The 19,655-nt window shown below is 37.6% G+C and overlaps 1 protein-coding gene across 4 annotated transcripts in view; it reads right to left on the bottom strand.

The window, feature by feature from the left end:
- Window positions 1-5,229: 5,229 nt before the first annotated feature.
- Window positions 5,230-19,655, bottom strand: part of LOC137650109 (ankyrin repeat domain-containing protein 65-like) — a 15,226-nt gene continuing 800 nt past the window's right edge. The window contains exons 2-11 of one of the 4 annotated variants that reach the window (XM_068383232.1): window positions 15,174-15,390; window positions 14,909-14,999; window positions 14,469-14,656; window positions 14,083-14,283; window positions 12,817-12,894; window positions 10,381-10,457; window positions 9,127-9,350; window positions 8,525-8,763; window positions 8,206-8,379; window positions 5,230-7,777 (exon numbers count right to left, since the gene is read on the bottom strand). In XM_068383232.1, coding sequence (XP_068239333.1) covers window positions 7,637-7,777; window positions 8,206-8,379; window positions 8,525-8,763; window positions 9,127-9,350; window positions 10,381-10,457; window positions 12,817-12,894; window positions 14,083-14,283; window positions 14,469-14,656; window positions 14,909-14,999; window positions 15,174-15,389 — 1,629 coding nt within the window. In that variant the 5' untranslated portion in view covers window position 15,390 and the 3' untranslated portion in view covers window positions 5,230-7,636. The remainder of the gene's footprint in view (window positions 7,778-8,205; window positions 8,380-8,524; window positions 8,764-9,126; window positions 9,351-10,380; window positions 10,458-12,816; window positions 12,895-14,082; window positions 14,284-14,468; window positions 14,657-14,908; window positions 15,000-15,173; window positions 15,391-19,655) is intronic. The other 3 variants (XM_068383242.1, XM_068383249.1, XM_068383257.1) reach the window with 3 other exon arrangements.

Genomic DNA, 19,655 nt, shown 5'->3' with positions numbered 1-19,655 from the left:
AGATCGCCGTAGGTCTCCTACGCGCACAAGCGTTAACTCTCCTGTACGCGATCGGTCGCTACGCGCCATCGCTCGCCAACGCGCCATCACTCGCCAACGCGCCATTTCCCGCCAGCGAGCCATCGCTCGCCAAAACGCGCCATCACTCGCCAACGCGCCATCGCTTGCCTACGCGCCATCGGTCTCCCGGCCGCCAGCGCTCGCCCTTACACCCGCGCTCACCCTCACCTGCGCGCCCACGCGCATTTTCACATGCGCGCTCACTCGCCCACGCGCCCCCCGCGCGAGAACCAACGATTTTACCATCACGCGAGCGCCAGCGCGATTTCGACCGCGATTCCCGTCGGGTTTTGCAACACGGGCAACCTGGCGAGTCTTCTGGAGCGCGTACTTCCAGATCATCGTTGTCACGATCTCCACTCCGTAAACGCAGAGCAGGGCACGTGCAGGAGCAGGAAGAATCTTCAGAGAGGTCTGGGCAACATTCTTCTCCTTCTTTTCATGCAGGCCCCATCATCTCTACTCCTCAGGATAACCCAATCCCCTTCCCGCCAGCGGGAGTCGCTGACACTGCGTCTGTCAGCCGTCAGCAGAGGAGGTATTTCGAGATTATGGGGGAGCCTGGTTTAGCTCTGCCTCTCCACCATTCCGTGGGAGGGCTTACCAGGTAAATTTCTCTCGAGAAACTCTCCGCCTGGCAGGTGACATTTTCGGCTAAGGAGATCTTGAGCCAGGAGAAGGCCGCAAAGTGTGCCGTGCAGGCCACTTCGTGGCCGGTCGTCTGGCTTGGATCTCTGGGCATCCTGTTGCGATCCGAGGACTTGTCCAAGGAGAACACCAGGAAGGCCTTGGAACTTTCCTCCTCTCGGGCACGAGCACCATCGCTTTCCGGCTCACCAAGTTTCGAACTTGTGGGCAAACTCGATGTTGAAGCATTGAGATGCAGTGACTGAGAGGTTCCTCTCGAAAGTACCAACCGTGGATGTCGGCAAGCTCAGACACACTTCCATCCTTCCTTGGAAAGAGCTTGTTTGAGCCCAAGGACGTGGGACGGACAGCAGAGAGGTGGAGGAAATCGAACCACGATTCGCTCCTCCAAAAGGCGCTTACATCCAGACCCTACAAGCCTCCAGCGCCTCAACAACAACAGCCTCGTCAGCCTAGGACATCGGAACCGGCTCCGGCAGCAAAGACAAAGGTGTCTAACAGCAGCCCCTTCCTGTCAGGGACAAGAAGGACGGGAAGTCCTCCTGGGGAGGCAATAATCCTAGAGGGAGCGGCCGAGGCTGCAAACGCTAGGATTGGCACCCCCCCTGCATGTCCCCCAGTGGGGGGATGCCTAAAGTTGCGTGTTCAGATGGCAGCAACTCGGGGCCGATTCCTGCACGATGTCCGTGATCAGCCAAGGATATCGCGTCCCGTTCATAACATCTCTACCCCCTGACAGCGAATCCAGTGTCGCTGAGCTCCTATGCCATGGGTTCAGCAAAGGGTCTAGCCGTTCGGGCAGAATTCGAGACCATGCTCTAGAAGGATGCTCTCCAAAAGGTCGTCAACGGCTCCCCCCGCCTTCTTCAGTCGACTCTTTCTTGTAAAGAAGGCATCTGAAGGCTGGAGACCCGTCATCAGCTCTGAACAAGTTTGTCGAACAAACTTCATTCAGCGTGGAACAGCAGAGTCGATCAGACTTGTAGTGAGACCACAAGACTTCAGGTGCACACTGGATCTGAAGGTCGGGTACTTCCAGATCCCAATCCATCCGTCTTCCAGGAAGTACTTGAAATTCAGCCTAGACAACAAGATCTACCAGTTCAAGGTGCTGTGTTTCGATCTTTCCACAGCACCGCAGGTGTTCACCAGAATGTTCACCCTGATATCTTCGTGGCCACACAGGATCGGCATCCGTCTCCTTCGCCATCTGGATGACTGGCTAACCCCGGCAGTCTCGGAATCGGCCCTTCTTTGACACCGAGACAAGCCTCTGGGACTTTGCCAAGATCTAGGGATCATGGTAAATCTCGAGAAGTCTTCTCTGCTCCCATCCCAACAACTGGGATATTTAGGCATGATATTAGACACCAGTCTCCACAAAGCCTTCCCATCAGATGACAGGATAGCAAGGCTGAGGAGAGTCGCAGAACCTTCCCTCAGACAAGGAGAGCTTCCAGCCCAATCTTGGTTAAGTCTCCTAGGTCACCTTTCCTCCTTGACCCGTCTAGTTCCAAACGGCCGCCTCAGGATGAGATCCCTGCAATGGCGGCTCAAGTCCCGGTGGAACCAAGGCAACGATTCCCCGGACACTCTGGTCCCTATGGGACCTGCGGAACGAATGGTCCCGCAGGGGTGGTTGACCTACGGGAACCTTTGGAAGGGAGTGGATCTTCTCGTCCTTCCCCGCATTTGATGCTGTTCTCAGACGCGTCAAAAAAGGGGGGGGTGGAGCACGTTATGAACCAAAGGATCTCAGGCCTATTATCAGAATCAAAAAGGTACCTCCACATCAATCTGCTAGGAACGAAGGCCGTATATCTGGCCCTTCAACAGTTCCAACAAACCCTGGCGGGTCACTCCGTGAGCGACAACACCACGGTTGTGGCTTATATCAACAAGCAGAGAGGTACCTTTTCATAACAGCTTTCCCATCTTGCAGTAGAGATACTGAGATGAACCAAAATCCACTCAATACCACTATCGGCTTGCTTCATTCTGGGCAAAGGAATGTGCTCTCCGACAGTCTGAGCAGAGCCTCGCAGATAGTGAGTACCGAGTGGTCTTTGGACCCTCTAGTAGCCAACAAAGTCCTGACTTTGTGGACCTGTTCACGACAGCCTTGAACTTCAAGCTGCCGCTGTACTACTCCCCAGTCCTGGACCCCAAGGCACTCTGGCAAGATGCCTTCCTACAACGGTGGGACAACATCTGTTGTGTTTGCTGGCTATTTTTTCTTTTGCTGTTAGTGTTTTGCTATTTTGTATGTTGAATTGATTAGTGAGTGAATGAAACATTAAAGTAGATTTTATATAAATTAATTAGTAAGTGAATAAAACATTAAAGTAGATTTTATATAATCTACAATTTGAGATAGCTAACCGCAACACTGGACAGAATTAAATTGCCAAAGTCAATTCAAGGGAATGTTAGTCCCAATTATCAGAAGTCTGAGAGTTTCCATATGAATGCTGCTGAGCAGGCAAGTTACCAAATTCATTGCCATTTAAAAATCACATGTGGCACGTAATCTAATAATGATCAGACTTTAATGAATGGTGAGTAACCTGAGACATGTCACCTGCAATGGTCTTAAATTCTTCTAATCTAAGGATGATTTACTTTGATGGGCATCAAAAGCATCACCGACAATCGTGGGTGACTTTGATTACAATATTTATTGGCAGTTCCATGTTCATGTTGTAGTTGCTACTAGAATGGCACAAAATCTCAAGTAAATACTTATTGGTTATGCATGTGAAAGTTTCTGGGGCTCTAATTCAGTTTCTAAGGTTTACAATATCTTGGATCAATGCAACCATTCTCCTCTAGAATTATTTGAGAATTTACTCAACTCTCACTTTGTTAGGGTATGATATCTGGGAGATTGTCTCTCTCGCATCACTGAATCTTTTTTTTTTCACAATGTCATTGAATCATTTGATATTGTTTTTTTATGTCGAAGGCATGTGATGAAATCATAGCCAAATACACTGTTGGGATATTATAGTTTCACTTCTCTCCACAGTAAACTTATTTGTAACTTTTATTCAACCTCTATATATTGGAGGCTGCTGATGAAATATCATTTCCCTTCCCACCTTCAGTGGAGTTTCCTGAAATTCTAGAGGATATCCTTGGGTTCCTGTATTCTTGTCTATCTATCAGTTTATTCTCAATTCCAACTCATACCATGGTTTGGTTTAGGATTCATCCATCCAAATTCTTTACCTTTCAACTCCCATCCCCTTTATGTTGTCCTCATTCAGCTCTGAATTTCTTTTTCTTCATGCATAAACTCTTATTTTGTGAGCGTTTGGATAACAGTATTTTAATTTAGGTACATTCATGGCCGTGAAGAGAGAATTTTTCCTCTTTTTTTTTTTCTTTATTCATGGTTTATGTTCTGTTTAGGGGAGAGCTAGTGGAGACTTCTCTTTATCAACATTTTGAATGTTAGAAATACTTTAAACATGTTTGAAAGAATATGCATTGTTTAAAATGCAGATGTACTGTTCAAAGTTCGTCCCATTAATTCAAGTTTTACATCAACCATTTCCTTTTGGGTTTTATGAGTTGTTAATGTATTTTGGAGGATATAAATTTTTGTCTCGCACCTCAGATTGATTTCAAGGCAGTTTGTATGGTCACTGACCATACCCTTATATCATTTCGCTATCGTCTTTATTTTTGCCACAGAGGGGATTCTCCGTCATCGAGTAAAATAGTTCGTTGGTGGTTCCATCAGATGCCAAACCTTTGAACTTTTCTTGGTTCCAGCTTTCTTCTGTCCTTCAAGAAGGAAGGATATCGTTTGCTCCATGGTTAAACTTCACTCACTCTTACTTCACCTCCATGATTTTCTTCGACTTGATGGTTAGATAAAATAAAATATTTGCTCATCTCATTGATCTCGTGTCATGTGATATCTTGAGTCTGCTTCCAAGTATGAAAGCTTTCAACGCATTGTAATATCTGACCCAGTAAATTTTCTAGCAACTCGGTCTTTGTTTTTACTAGACATCTTATCATCATATCTTTCTTTGCCTATTCTCTTGAAATTATGCCTTCCTCTGATGTTAAAAAAGGCCTGTGTTGTCTGAGTGCATTTTCAAAGACAACGTTGGTAACTTTTCCCTTTTGAAGTGAAAGTTAATCTTAACATGATTTGGGTTATTACGTCTTTTAGATCAATTTAAATTCATTTACATAAGTTTTCATTTTTAGTTACACAGTTGCCTATTAGGAAATACAAACTGAGAAAGGAAATACCCACTGCTGCTATCTTAGTATAATGCACAAGAAATTCTTAAATTATCAGCCATGAAAACTTTTCCCAGTCAAGGTCTCTTAGTGGTTTAAATAGCCTAGTAGGTAACAACCATAGTACTGAGTAGGTAGGCCTTTTTATAGTGTTTTTATCTGGAGAGCCATTTCACATTTTATTTTCACGTCTTTACAAGAATCACTTTTATCATCACCCACTTATAGAAATGATAGTAAGGAAAGTAAAACTTCATGTTTCTTGTTCATAAGAGATAGTTTATTCAAACTGAATACAATTTTAAGCGCACAAACAACCATTCTACTAAAAAAGATCTCTAAATCCCGAAGAGGTTGACATGTACTTAGAAAAATCACTTACATAAGCAACCAAATATTATGAAATTGGCCTCTTCGGTTTTAAGGTAACTGACTTAGCAATCAAGTATAAAAAATTAGCTTCCTCAGTTTGAGGATAATCAATTCAACATTCAAATATTAAGTAAAAATAGCCCCTTTGGTTTTCTGGGTCTTAGCCTGGTAGGCTAGACTTAAAAGGCTTACAAAAACTAGGTAACAAATCTGGTACTTGAAAGTACTCCAGGTGTGTCTCCTTGTATATGCATTGATATCAGAACAAAACTAAGATATGAGTTCTGGTGTATCATAAATGTATGATACCAAAGTGAAAAGGTCCTCTAAGAAAGAATGAGCATTTTGCATCAAGAGAAAGAAATGTTTGTTTCTTCTTCCCAAAACAAATATAATCCTTGGAGAGAAACCAATTTTACGTTACAACTTCATCTATGGAAATTAATCAGATATTTTATAAATATGTTCAACAGAAAACCTATAAGAAATTAGAGATAAGAACACCAACAATCAAATGTCTACAAAGCAGAACTAAGTGAAAATCATTTTTCACGATATAAAAGACACACCGGATCATCAGTCAGACCAAAAGTCTTCAAAATAACCCTTGTAGTTTGAATTAAACAAGGTGCGCAAAAATTGAATTTTGACTCTGTTTGAGCCACTATATTTTTGGCAAAGTCTACGCCTAGAAATGCATGGTTATTTCTTACATAGTATTCAAAAAGCATTTCCTACATCACTACATGATTTTCATTCTATTAATGTTTCTTTTTGGCACTGCTATCTTGTTTAATGAAGTAATATTTTAGTATATTTCATAAACCCAAGGTTCGCCCAAAGGAGACCTCTAAATCTATAGCCAAGGACATTTATGCATGAAAACCTTAACCAGCATTGCTAGGCAGTCATAAGAACCCTGCTGTGTCTCTCGACACTTCTCTAAATTAATTTTTTAATTATCAAATAAAATTAAAAAACAGTAAAAAAGATGCATAAATAATATATATGTATTACAAAAATATTAAATAACTAACATTAAAGAACAGCTATATACAGATTATCGACTTGATATGTAAAAATAATTAGAAAAACGTCTAGAGTGTATGAAAGAAAATTCCTTTCTCCTGGTATTATCTGGCTGTTATGCATCGTAATAGTGCAGAGTTGTGCCGTGCAATACACAAGAGAAATCTAACAGGTATGCGGAAGTTTTGTGAAAAGCTGTTGAAATTTTAGACGAGTTTTGTGGAGAGCATTGAATCTCTCGTATATATGGACAAAATATGGAAACAGTTGGTTGAAAATTTTGATACAAATGGACTAAATTATATTTGCTAATCTAAATGTTCATACTAATAATGGGAGAAATAATTATCCTGGTAGTTGTTGGAGCTCGAATAGACTGATCACTAAGTTCTAAAATATTCAAATTACAACTGATTAGATCAGTTGAACAAACCAAGAAATATGACCTCCCAAAATCCACTGAAGTTTTCATTTGGGTATCTAAACTGTTCCCAACCAGCCGCATTTTGTTAATATGTGACTTTTACAAAGTGGAACATTAACACGGACTTTAAACTCTATGAAACTTAAACATTAAGTTATACCTGGGGGAGATAAAACTAAACATAACGATTAATATATCACAATGAATAAAAAATCAAATAACGGTGTTATAACGGAATATTGGCCATGATAGCGGTCATCATTCTAGTGTATATTGTTGTACACTAGCTTGATATGTACACAGTCATTCATATATATATATATATATATATATATATATATATATATATATATATATATATATATATATTATATGCATGGCACAAGCTTCAAGACAATCTACTTAACTACTAACTTGCTCGAAAAACCATCGTGTGGCATCATCTTTCAAAGCAAATTGATACATACATCAGTATATATCTATACAAAAAATATATCAGGTAAACTCATGGGTTGATTAACGTCATGACAGCCATAGCGTAGAAAGAAATTTCATATTCATCATTGCCTTCTCGTGATAGGGAGTTGGCACTTCTGTTATCAAGTTGAAAGAGTGATCGACATAAAAAAAAGTTTAAATTTTGGACTGGTTTCCAATGAAGTAAATGATTTAACTAAAGCAAATGCAGTGACGTGCCTCAACCCCATGAGGTAAAATCTTCTCCAAAATATAAATATGAGATGGAGTTGTTACATTCCGTCGTTGCATAATCTAAAGATTAAAAAAGTAAAGATAATAAATCTTTCGATTTAAAACTTTGCGGAAATGTACATAAAAAAATTAGCTAATTTCATACAGGAGATACTTTTTCATAATAGTTGGGAGATCAAGTTCATCAATCCTGGTAGGAAGTTTGGGGCCGAGCTCTTGGCGAAGGTGAACACGAGTCAAGTGCTTTAGTGGTAGAGGTGACTGGCCCACCTGTTTGGGTAGACATAGAGGTTGATTATTCATTGAACAGTGTAGGGTAATGGGATGATTTTTATTTTAAAATCTATTCGGAGTATATTTTTTTTTTTGGGGGGGGGGTTAAATCATAAATCTCAAGAAATTACTTTCAAAGACCAATTTAATCCATCTGTGATGTTTGGTTCAACATGAACTGTAGTCCGAATTTTTTTTTTTTTTTTTTTTTAGTGATTTTCATCCATGTATTTAATAAAACTTGAAATGGGATGGCTCTTTTGTTTCTAAATTTCCGTCTTCTTGAAATAGAACTTTTTCACTGATATGGCCCTAAGATTAGTATTTAATTGATTGGTTAATTAAATGAAAATGATTGTAGCTAAGATTCGGGATGGTTTACGATCATATTTTCACCAGTGGATAAATAGTTTATGGTGTCTTACCTTGAGGAATATTTGCCTTTGTTCATTATCAATACGAGAAGAGTGTCGAATGATTGCAAGGTCAAATCTTTGGGCAGCTTCAAGTAGAGTGATTAGAACCTCTGGCTTGTTTGTAAGAGTAGGGAAACAGTTCAAGAGACCACGAGGATCACGATTCTGGCTTTGCATGACCACCTGACCATGTAAACATAAAAGTCATGTATTAAGATACTGACACATAACACTGACCTCTCAAACAGTTATTCATTCTGAAAATACTATTTAGGAAATATATTTAAAGTATTCCTTTATAAAATTAACGGAAAAATTGTGTGTTTACCTCTGTACCATATCTAAGGAAGAGACTGATAACCTCTGCATCAGGATCCTCGTTAGAAGTCAAATATTCTCCAAGTGGTGGTTTAATTGGGGAACCATCTTCTCCTAAAATCACAAGGTTTGGATTAGCACCAGCCTCCAACAATAGCTTCAAGATCTCTAGTCTGTTTGGGATACCTTCACTGCAAGCCATATGAAGAGGTGAACCAAGGATTGGAGAACTAGCATCCAAATTAGCTCCTGGAGGAAATTGGAAAAAAATAAACATATTAATAGAGAAGCTCTTGGACCAAGTCAGGGTATAAGGATTTTCCCAAAATCAAATCTCTTGTTACTCCTGTAAGACATCCATGAAACTTATCACCAGTCTTAATGAAAAAGACTAAGGGCCTAAATAGATTTTGGTATATTTGGAAGTATTTGAGAGAAAAAAAAGACTTTCTCTAGCTATGATTATGCATTGTAGTCATGGCAGATTTTTCTTTTAAAAATCCTACTGAACATCTGTGAAAAGAACGACTGCCTTCTGGCAACGATGATATTTCTAAGAGGTTACTGTATGGCAACAGTAAAGACAGTAGTTAGGGGGGGAATGATAATTACCTCTTTCTAGGAGAAGCTTCACGATTTCGATATCTCCCTTCAAGATAGCTAAGTCCAAGGGCGTAGGCTTGTTGTATTCGGGTTCGAAGTTGACTTTAGCCCCCTGCTTCAAGAGTAGGTTGACGATGGGCACGGAACCTGAGAGAACAGCGTAGTGGAGCACGGACCTGTTAAGGGGCAGAAGGTTGTTGGATCGGGAAGAGTCAGTATAGACGCTATGCCACCTGGATTTGTGAAAAAAGAGAATAAATATTGACAAGATTTTATTTCATTGTATTTCATCATTAAAAAAAATAAACCTGATTGGTGTTGAACTATCCATATTCCTTCTCTAATTGTGAATAACTAACAAACTACTTACACAAAAGTAACCTTTAAAGAGCAAGTTAGTTTTGACTAAAATTCAGCAGTCACTCAAGAAAGCGAATGAAATAGACAAAATGAAAAATTATAGAAAGTGCTAATTCTCTAATGAAACTATGATAATGAAATATATATATTTAGTGTTTGCAATTAGTAGAAAACTAATCTATAAATAAGCTTGAAAACCTTAAAGTCAATGTGAGAGGTTACCCTTATTAATTACCATGCTTTTATTAATCCTGCAGACGTTGGTATACTGTGTCTGGAGGAAAAACGGTATAGATAGGATCGATTAGGTAGGAGAGAAGTTCGTGAATAATGCGTTCCAAGTAACTAAAGCATTTCCACAATAGTCGTGTATCAAACCCTCACCCATAAAAGAAATAAGTAACTAATCGAAGAATTTGATTATTCCATGTTCTAAATAGGGATATTTCCCTTTTCAATACCTTTTTTCATTGGATATTGTAATTATAAGCTATTAGATTACATACAACCCTTGTTGCTTAAATTTTCTGCATTTCATAATGTGTAAATATGATTACAGCTTTAAACAAAGTGTCAGTGGAATTTGGGAAAATACTTTTATATTAATATCTTGATCACTCTTGACAAGATGCTCTTGATATTCATAGTGTTTATAAATTAGAATAATCTATTCGTTTTGTTAATTAATGTTCTCCTTAACATCAGAACCAAGTGGTCTTTTAAGCTTAGGCTGTGGGTGAAGTCGGTATAAATCAAATCATGCATATACCAGTATGAGATAAGATAGTGGGAAGCTCGTCTAGGAAGGCTATTATAGCATGCGTTTAACTACGACGTGCCAACTACTGCTGAAATGAGGGATAACAGGAGAGAACTAAAATGAAAAACAGAGCAACAGCTAACCTGTAGTCATGCCGCGACTCTGTACGGGCGTTCACATTGGCTCCAAAGGAAATCAGTAATAGGACGGACTCCAAACCCTGTTGGATAGATAAATAAAAGAATGTTATGTAGGTTGAGGATGAAAGGTTAGGAGGGAATGATATAAGCAAGAAAAGTGCTGGTTAAAGTAAATGAGTGTTATTGTCTTCAATGAATATGGTAGACAGACTTCATGAAAATTATAGATCAAGGAAATACTAAGGCATAAGTTACAGATGGGACATTATGGTTTCGAACAGAGAAATTGAAAACAAAACGTAAAAATAACAAACAAATTAAAATGGTTAAGTACAGAAAGACCTTTGCCTCTGTAAAAAAAAAAATGTAGCAAATGGTATTCATTTCATAACCTAATTTATTCAATTTTTAGTTTAATTTGAGCAAAAGTCTATGCATTGTCATATTTTCGTAAGCAAACTTAAGGTCTGAGACACAAGAAATTTCTTTGTTAGAAACTAGAAGATTGGTAACTACATTTGTAAATCGGGCTTTTTTCTGTTATGCACATGCTCTACTGACTACGTTAAAATGTGAAATTGGGGCTTTATCAAAGGATACCCTACAGAAAATAGACGAAGAATCCCAAATTCTGATCAAGTAGAATGTCAAATCTATTTTCATTTCACAAGTGCACTACTGAATAGACTGCCTTTCTCTTGGGAAATCTACGAAGTTAGCATCAATTAACTCGGATTTTTGTGTGAATTATAAGTCTAGTAATAACGGAAATACTTCATATATATATATATATATATGTATGTATATATGTATATATATATATATATATATTATATATATATATATTATATATATATTATATATATATATATATATATATATATATATATATATATATATTATATATATATATATATATATATATATATATATATATATACATATATATATATATATATATATATATAATATATTTGTGTGCAGTAGATATGTAAAACGGTAGCTTTATATGGGAGTATATGTTTGTATAAAATTGCATCATTTTTGTTAAGAAGCATGAAAAATGCTAAATACATTCATGAATATCAGACTAATTGGAGTTATATTTTTCTTGCGTTTAGAGAGACGCGATTTTGTCAAATGGTTTTCGACTCTTCGATCCTCAAGCTGGACTTTGTAGTACCAATTGTTGGTAATCTTGAAAAACCCTTGGCTGATGTTGGTCATTAACCTGAGTCGGGGAGGCAGTCACTGTTCTGCAGAGACAATGTTGTGGGCCTTGACTTGGGTGCGTAAAAGATGGAAATGAAAAAAAAAATAAATAAAAGAAATCCAAAGTGCAAACTGTCATTTTAATGAGAAAAGGTAGAAAACTGTATATTAAAAACTATATTGAGGCATATAAAAACTAAAAAAGAAAAGAAAAGTTCTGTCTGAAAAGCACGTCTTCAAAGAGGGCAATTATTTTATTTTTGGGGTGGGGTGGGCTGGGTATCTGTAGGAATAGAAACAACTAATACCTCACAATGAGTGAAGCTGCTTGCCGGCACTGAATAATTTCGAACAATAAGAACTTAATAATAAGAAGCAATTTACAAGGACCGACTTCATGCAGGACACCAAATTGAAAAAAAAAAAAAATAAAAGATTTAATTATGTAGTTCTGGTTGACAATGCCGGCACAGGGGACAGAGGCTATGGATTGCTGCTCTCACTCTGCGTTAACTTTGAGTTCATGGTGAATTTGGACATTTACATACTCATGACCCATGTCAAATCTATTACTGGGTTCAATGTCATATATCTTCGAGGGCTACAGATTAACAGTTGTTGAAGTGGAAGAGCTGAGTGAGAAAAAAACACTCCAGAGCTTTACAAGAACCGGACCTGGTTCGTTCTCAGGAAAGAAGAGAAATGCAGTTACTGGGTTTCAGGAAAATTATTAGCGATGCTCTTAAGTGAAAGAATAGTTATGCATGTCTGCTTAAGCCATGTATAATGGTCGTAATTGGCTGAGATCTCACAAATACACCGAACCATGTTTTAAGCAAATCTAAAACTTAATGGACCAAGGTACAGGGAGATGCAATTATTCGTGGATCAATATTTACTCAATTAAATGTTATTGAATTATTATGCTAGTTTGTTTTTGTAATGCTTTGTTAGATTATGGAAATACTTTTTTATTTTTTAATGGCAATATTCTAAAGTTTTTATTTGTTTTAAATCACTTATTTTTCTAATACTTTTGAAAGAGTGTCATGACATGAATTGCACAAGGAGGTTTAAATGAAAAGAGGAGGGTTGTTATATCTTTTTCATTTATCTGTGTAATTTTAGGCAGAGGAAAGTGATAGGTCACTCAACTCAAATAAAAGGCAGTAGGAAAGTGCAAAACAGTAAGAAGAACCAGGTCCTCCCCCACAGCGGATCACTCACCATGAGAGTCTGGGCGAAGTGACGAAGGACCTCAACACCCGAAATGCTCTCCCGCGTCTCCATCTCATCTGATGCATCCTTCGAGGAAGAGAGGAAGAATTCACGATATGCTAATCATAGGATATAGTGGTTGAAGGAATCTTGGGGAAGGAAAAGACAGACCAAGCACAAAAGCAGATGTTTGTTTCTGGAGCAATCGAGACAAGTGAGCTATGATGGACTCTTGGTAAAGCAGAATAAGTCTTCCATGCTGTGGTAGTTAGAAAGAATTTGATCAAGCTCTTAATGCAGAATCATTCAAGCATCCGCGCAGGACTTTTTTGGGTTACTGATAAATGCGTCTAGAATCAAAGAAAAGCTTTGACCTCTAGGGTAAGGTATAGTACATAAAATTATATAGTACATAGATTTCTGTAAGTAATGTCTACAAAAAAGGCATGCAATTATGACTGACAAAAGAGTAATCATGCATAAATGCATGTATGTATATATATTTGCAATGCTCAGCTAGTTTGGCATTCTTTATTCTTGAAAGGTACCAAACTTGATCTGTATACCAGGTCAAAAGTTGAACCATATCTTTGAAGGTGTGTTTGTGTTTAACGCCGGATGGGAAAGGGTATTATTATGCTATTTTTTGAGACGTAGATATCTGGCCCCATCTCTGAACAGCCTTTTAAATGAAGTTTGGAAAAAATTAAAATTTCTAGTTATAGTTGCGAAGAATTTATAGCTAGTTGAGCCAAGAATCCTTGTCTCTTACTAGTAAGCTAATAGGAATTACATTCAATTAATCTATCGGTAGTTCCTAGCTGTGTTGTTGGGAGATAAAGTTTTTATGAACTTAATTATTGTGCTAAATTATATATATTCTATTTATAAGTATTTTTTGTGGAGTAATGTGTCGTTTAATTTTACTTTAAAATTATTGTATTCTAGTTAGCGAATGTTACATTCTATTCATAAAAAAATAACATTGTCTTCGTACTTTAGCTCAGTTCTATTCAAGTTTTGATTTATTAAATAACTTTTGTGTAGCATGCTCTTCTTGTACTGTAACATTAGAAAATTTAATAATCTACAAGACCTGTTGCGGTATTAACTAGAAACCTGGGGTTTGGGAATTTTTAGAATATTAATATGAAAAATGAAAAGGGAATGGAAATTTATTTATGACCGATGAGGCTAACTGTTGAGCGTTACTGGGTAACATCTTACGGAATCCACAACAGATATTGCTTTAACCATTTCCTCTATGATTCTTACCTGCTGAAGACGACAGCACTTCATGATTGGAGTGAACCCTTGACGGTCCTTGGCATTGGGATTTGCACCATATGAAAGCAAGAGATCCAGAAGCTGTGTGTTTAGAGGATTTATGAGGTTGATCTCCGAGCCAAAAAAGTATCTCGCATTTGGGTTTGCTCCATGTTCCAGAAGGAGTTTTGCAGCATCGAAGTGATCATGCTGGAATGAATATAATTGATTAGGAAATGTAGAAAATAAAGCTGACTTCAGCAACGCAGATTGAAAAATGCCGAAATGCACGAGTATCAACCATTGAGCAAAAGTACAGATTTATCTATGTTTAAAATTCAGATCTGTACAAAAAAAATTATAGCATTAAGAGAGCATTCACTGCAAATATTTACCTTGAGAGCTAATCTAAGAGGCTCATCTCCAGCATCAGTGGGAAATTCATCTTCGTCCTCTGGTGGAATGTTGAAGTTGACCTGGGCGTTGTGCTTCAGTAGAACCTGCATCATTTCTGTGTAACCATGTTCAGCAGAAAGGTGAAGAGCAGTGTACCCAATTTCATCCCTTGCATTTATGTCGCAACCTACACAACAAGATTAGAAAAGATTATGCACGTGTTAACATAGTCCATATACATATATTTGGACCATAAGATTATATACATACAGTTGTAGTATCACGATCTTCTAATTGCATGCATAAAATAATTTATTTTAAAATGCCAGGATGACTTGATGACATTGAATTGCCATTTAATTTAACAAGCACTTAAGTGGTAGTCGTTAGGTCTTTAATATTTCTCATAGATGTTCTTTTTCTAGTTGCATCTACATACCTTCAGCAATCAGAAACTCAGCAGCTTCGGGGTACCTTTGCCAAACAGCATAATGGAGAGGTGTCAAACCCTGAGTAACAGGATCTTTAACCTGTTGAAAAAGATAAAATAATATGAGTGGCTGGGTTTATATGAGCGACATGAAAAAGCCTACAGTAAACAGATTAAGCATAAGTGATATGTCAGATGATTATGAGGAAATGCTTAGTTTTTAATGCAAAATCTGTCATTCATCAAAAGATTCTCATTATTTATCATTACTAACATTTGCCCCACACTGTAGCAAGATCTTCAGTTCTTCAATTGGTGCCAAACGAACGATTGCATCTGCAAGTTCCCTTTGGATGGTTGTGTGTCTCTCCTCGCAGTTTCCATCCTTCCTTTCCCTTTCTTTGTCTTCCTCCCCTTCGGAGACTTCCACCTCCTCTTCAACCTCCTCGCCCTCCAGAAGGGCATCTGGGTGAACAATTTCCATAGGCATCCTAGAAATAGAAAGTCATCATTATTAACACATTACAGGTGAAGACTGAAGTGATACTTATAAAATAATTTATCTATCAATTTTCTGTGCTTGCATTGCAAAAATGTGGAACAGAATAAGATATAAATCTGTTCCAATTATTGTAGGTGTTGAGGCCTGAATTAGAATTCTCATACAAGGTAATGCAACTTTTAATTATTCCAGGATTAAGTTAAAGCAGCTTTGAATTTCATGCATTTTTATAAAAAATAATCCACTGCTTCAGAAGATAAAAGTTGCTTAGTGGATTTACCCTATTTTTCTTAAAACCACTATTTATTTTTTTCTTTTGATTCCCAAATTCCTACAAATATCTCATCGCATTTTTTTTCATGAGGAGATATCTTGATCCCACGTGACTGAGCTTAGTTTGCAACCATAAGAAAATTAAAGTAAAAAAGAAACCGTCCAAATATTGATTTTAGTACACAAAGCGAATACATCAAATGACAACAAATCTCGACTGGTTGTCCTTCGTAGACCAAAATAAAGTAACAAGGGACTGGGAAATTTGTCGACCTTAAATAGTATATACAGAGTTGCGTTTCTTAGAATTGAAGAAATTTGGAGACCTGCCATAGCTTCCCTGTTTACATAACTTGGAGGAAGTCAAAAGAAAAGGCCATCTTCAGCTTTTTTGTTACAACCTTGTAAAATGGTAAACATAAACCAGTATAGAGAATGTGTTACAAGAGAATTTAAGTTTTTAATAATCTTTAGATGTCAACTTTAGGAGAGCCTATGAATGCATTGTTCGAAATGCATATAGTAGTGCATCTTGTTCCCTGAGGATATAATTAGTCCACGTAACTTTTTGAACTGGTATCTTGCTCATATGAAATACGATGAAGTATAATTTTGCAGCCAAGTTTCGTGAGGTTTCCCTTTCGACGTAATTATTTTATAGTTAGTTTTTCATCTGACCTCTTACTGACGAAAAATTGTTAAGTTAAACAACAAATTATCTGTTTTCGTTAGCCAAAGACAAGTGTTTCAATTGAAGCAACTTCCCGGGTAGTAACACCTATAAATAATTCGATCGCAAGGTGTGCCAAGTTCAATCACCTCGGGTGTTTCTAGTGCCAGAAAGGATGTACCCTCGCTGTCTGTATGTGCCAGAAATATGTTTTATTTACAGTATCATACCACAAAAACGAGATTCAACTTAACGATATTAACAGCTATTCTCAGTAATATATTGTTCTTCCGATCAATAAATCTGATTATCTTAAGCTGAAATAAGGAACGTCTGTCGAGTTTCATAATGCAAAAACCATCAGAATAAGCGGTCAAGGAAGACAGAAGTTTAAAATGACCGCTCTCTTATTATTCTTATGGCCTATTGGAAACGTCCCTGCCTCGTATTCTGTTGGACGGGAGATAGAGTTGCGCTCAAACTTGATAGTGTCGTACTAGTGTCTGCAACCTCACCATCCTTATGAGGTGAGGATGGGAGTTTGGGGTTTATAAGTCTACCTGCTGAGTCATCAGCAGCCATTGCCTGGTCCTCCCCGGTCCTAGCTTGGGCTCTAATCATATGGATATATGGACGGTCTCTACGGCATTGTCTTGCTAAATCATTGTCCTTTGCCTCCGCCATTTATGAGTGGCCTTTAAACCTTTAAGGATAGAACTTTACAAGTAAGGAAACGGCTAAATGATTTGATGTTGAACAGGATTCATAATTGATGTATACTCCCTTTCAGGAACTCTGCCTTTAATACTGTTGTGTTAAAGCTCAGCTATTTATTGGCTTGATTTTTAGATTTATTTACTTTTGAATATTTTTTTTTCGTTTTAATTTATTACAGCTTATAGACATTTATTAGCCTTGGATAAAATTTGACGGGCCTCTTAATGATATTGCTTCCGGTTTCCAACAGTCCTCTTCACCCTTTGACAGAAAGATTATACCAAGGTTTTATTTATCATTGACATTTATGAAAATGTTAAGTAGAGAACCTTTGTATAAAGTCCAGTTTTCTGATTCGTTTGGCAGCCTTATTTGTTTCAGAAAGTTGTAAAAAGTAGTGTGATAAGGGGGGGCGGGCACATGTCATATGTAAATGCAATGTCATTCCATGGTTTCAATGGTTACTAGTAGTTTGATAAATATTAGTTAATTTAAAATTACCAACCTTTTCACGAAACGAGGAAGGTTATTTCCTTATGTGAATTCTATATTTTTAGTTTGTTTGATATAAAACTACAGTGGCAGTGTTCTTGCAAGACTATATTATCTTTACGAGCAACAAATCGCATTTGCGCTAATTTGGCAGAAAGAAAAAATAGAATTATTATTCACATTTAAGTTGTCGAGATCATTAACATTGTAAGCAAACATCTGATTCTAAAAATGGCACCGTTTCATAATAAGTGGAGCTGGTCGGTCTACAAAGTGGGCGTGACACGTGCCAAAACACCAGCGTCCAAACCTGGGCTAAAAGACGCCATACTGTCTGCCATTGAACGGTTGTTGTGAGTGGGCTTTTTGTAGAAAATGTTTTCAACATCTTTTACTTGTTCCTACCGGACTCTTTTTTGTTTCAAACTAGAAAGAACTGGTACACGAATCTCTTGGTGAGATCAAATCGGGTGTTTGGAACCAAGCAAGATGTCATCATGATTTACCACAGGTAAATTTATCTCTCATTAAATTGGTCTTTATAGTCAGGAGCTTGATCGCATAAGATGTAGATGTCATATCTTGATATGAAGTATGTGGGTAATTAATCTCTCTCTCTCTCTCTCTCTCTCTCTCTCTCTCTCTCTCTCTCTCTCTCTCTCTCTCTCTCTCTCAATCAGTGGAAGTCTGGCCATGAAGTACGTTCATTAAGCATCATAATTTTCAGGTTCACTATTAATAGATATAAAGTATGTGAACGTTATCAGCACACTTCAAACAATCTTTCATTTAGAAAACCGATGTGAATTTCTGTGTGGCTCTCATAATTACTACTGTCCATATGTTTTTAACATAAATATAACAGTAATTCTCAATTAGTTTATTGTCGCATTTAAAAGGGTAATGTAGCGAACCTACTGCGCGTTTGTGTCATGGGTTGCCATGCAGTTTCGCGGGGCCCTCTTCACTTGGCAGGAAGAGTGCCAAACCCATGTGACTGACTCCCAGGAGCTGAGGGGAAAGGCCCCATTACGTCACATCTTTTGAGAATGAAAATAGAATTGTTTGCTTTCGATTGCCGAAACAAGTTTTTATTCTTTTTTCCCAATATTAATTTTTATCTAAAGATTAACGTGTCTACATTATCATTTTTGTTTGAATTTTATGGTTCTCATGTACATGTTTGTTTTTTCGACCAATTTTATAAAATGGCTATTATCTCCGATGCCTCTCACCTATTCGTCTTTAAGGAAGATCATTATACTTTCTGTGGTTTTATATATCAAAATTTCCTTCTAGGCTTTACATGTGTGTAAAATACCGAACTGTGACATATAGCTGCTAATTCTCCTTTGTGGTGTCTGTCGCCTATTGATTGACATTCAGGTCTTGATGCAATTATTTAAAAAAATCAACGATTTTCTGACAGAATTAAAAATCAACATTATTATGAACCTAAGACAAAAGCTATTGCTTCTAAATCGACAACAGTTAGCATTTTGATTATAGTGACATAGTCATTCTAATGAAAAAAATTGCTAAGTATAACCAGGCATTTGTCCTTGTAAGTAAGACTTGCTTGGCGAGTTCATTCTCCACATACGACTGTCGTAAACAATTTGGGGCAGGCCAGGGTTTCTACGCAGATTTGCACATTCGAGACGCTGAGAAAGGCCATTGCCTAACAGGTATTTCCGATCTTCGCAGTATTTTTGGCACGTAGGTAACTTGGCAGCCGCAATTTTGGCCTATGAGTTGGAAGAGGCACGGGGTGACCACGAGGTTTGCTAGTCTTTGTTTACTCCCTCTCCCCCCTTTCCATGAAACAGAGGCACTAAAGATACAGCAGACCAAATGCTGTGACGTAATTCTCGATTGGGTAAAACCCATCATTGCTTGTTTTATAAATGAATTAAACAAAAGCGGAAATTTCGTTTTATATATGTATACCAAGTAAATTTCATGGATTGCATGATAGCATTTAATTTTATAGAACACATATTAATACTTTGTAAATGATTTAAGGTACGTAGATCACTAATTTGTTTAGTGACTTGGAAGTCAAAATTTAATGCACGCACATTGTCCTGAAGAAGATAGTT

Source organism: Palaemon carinicauda, chromosome 1, assembly GCF_036898095.1.
Source record: "Palaemon carinicauda isolate YSFRI2023 chromosome 1, ASM3689809v2, whole genome shotgun sequence".
In the NCBI taxonomy this organism is placed as follows: Eukaryota; Metazoa; Arthropoda; class Malacostraca; order Decapoda; family Palaemonidae; genus Palaemon; species Palaemon carinicauda.
This window is presented reverse-complemented; position numbering and strand designations above follow the sequence as displayed.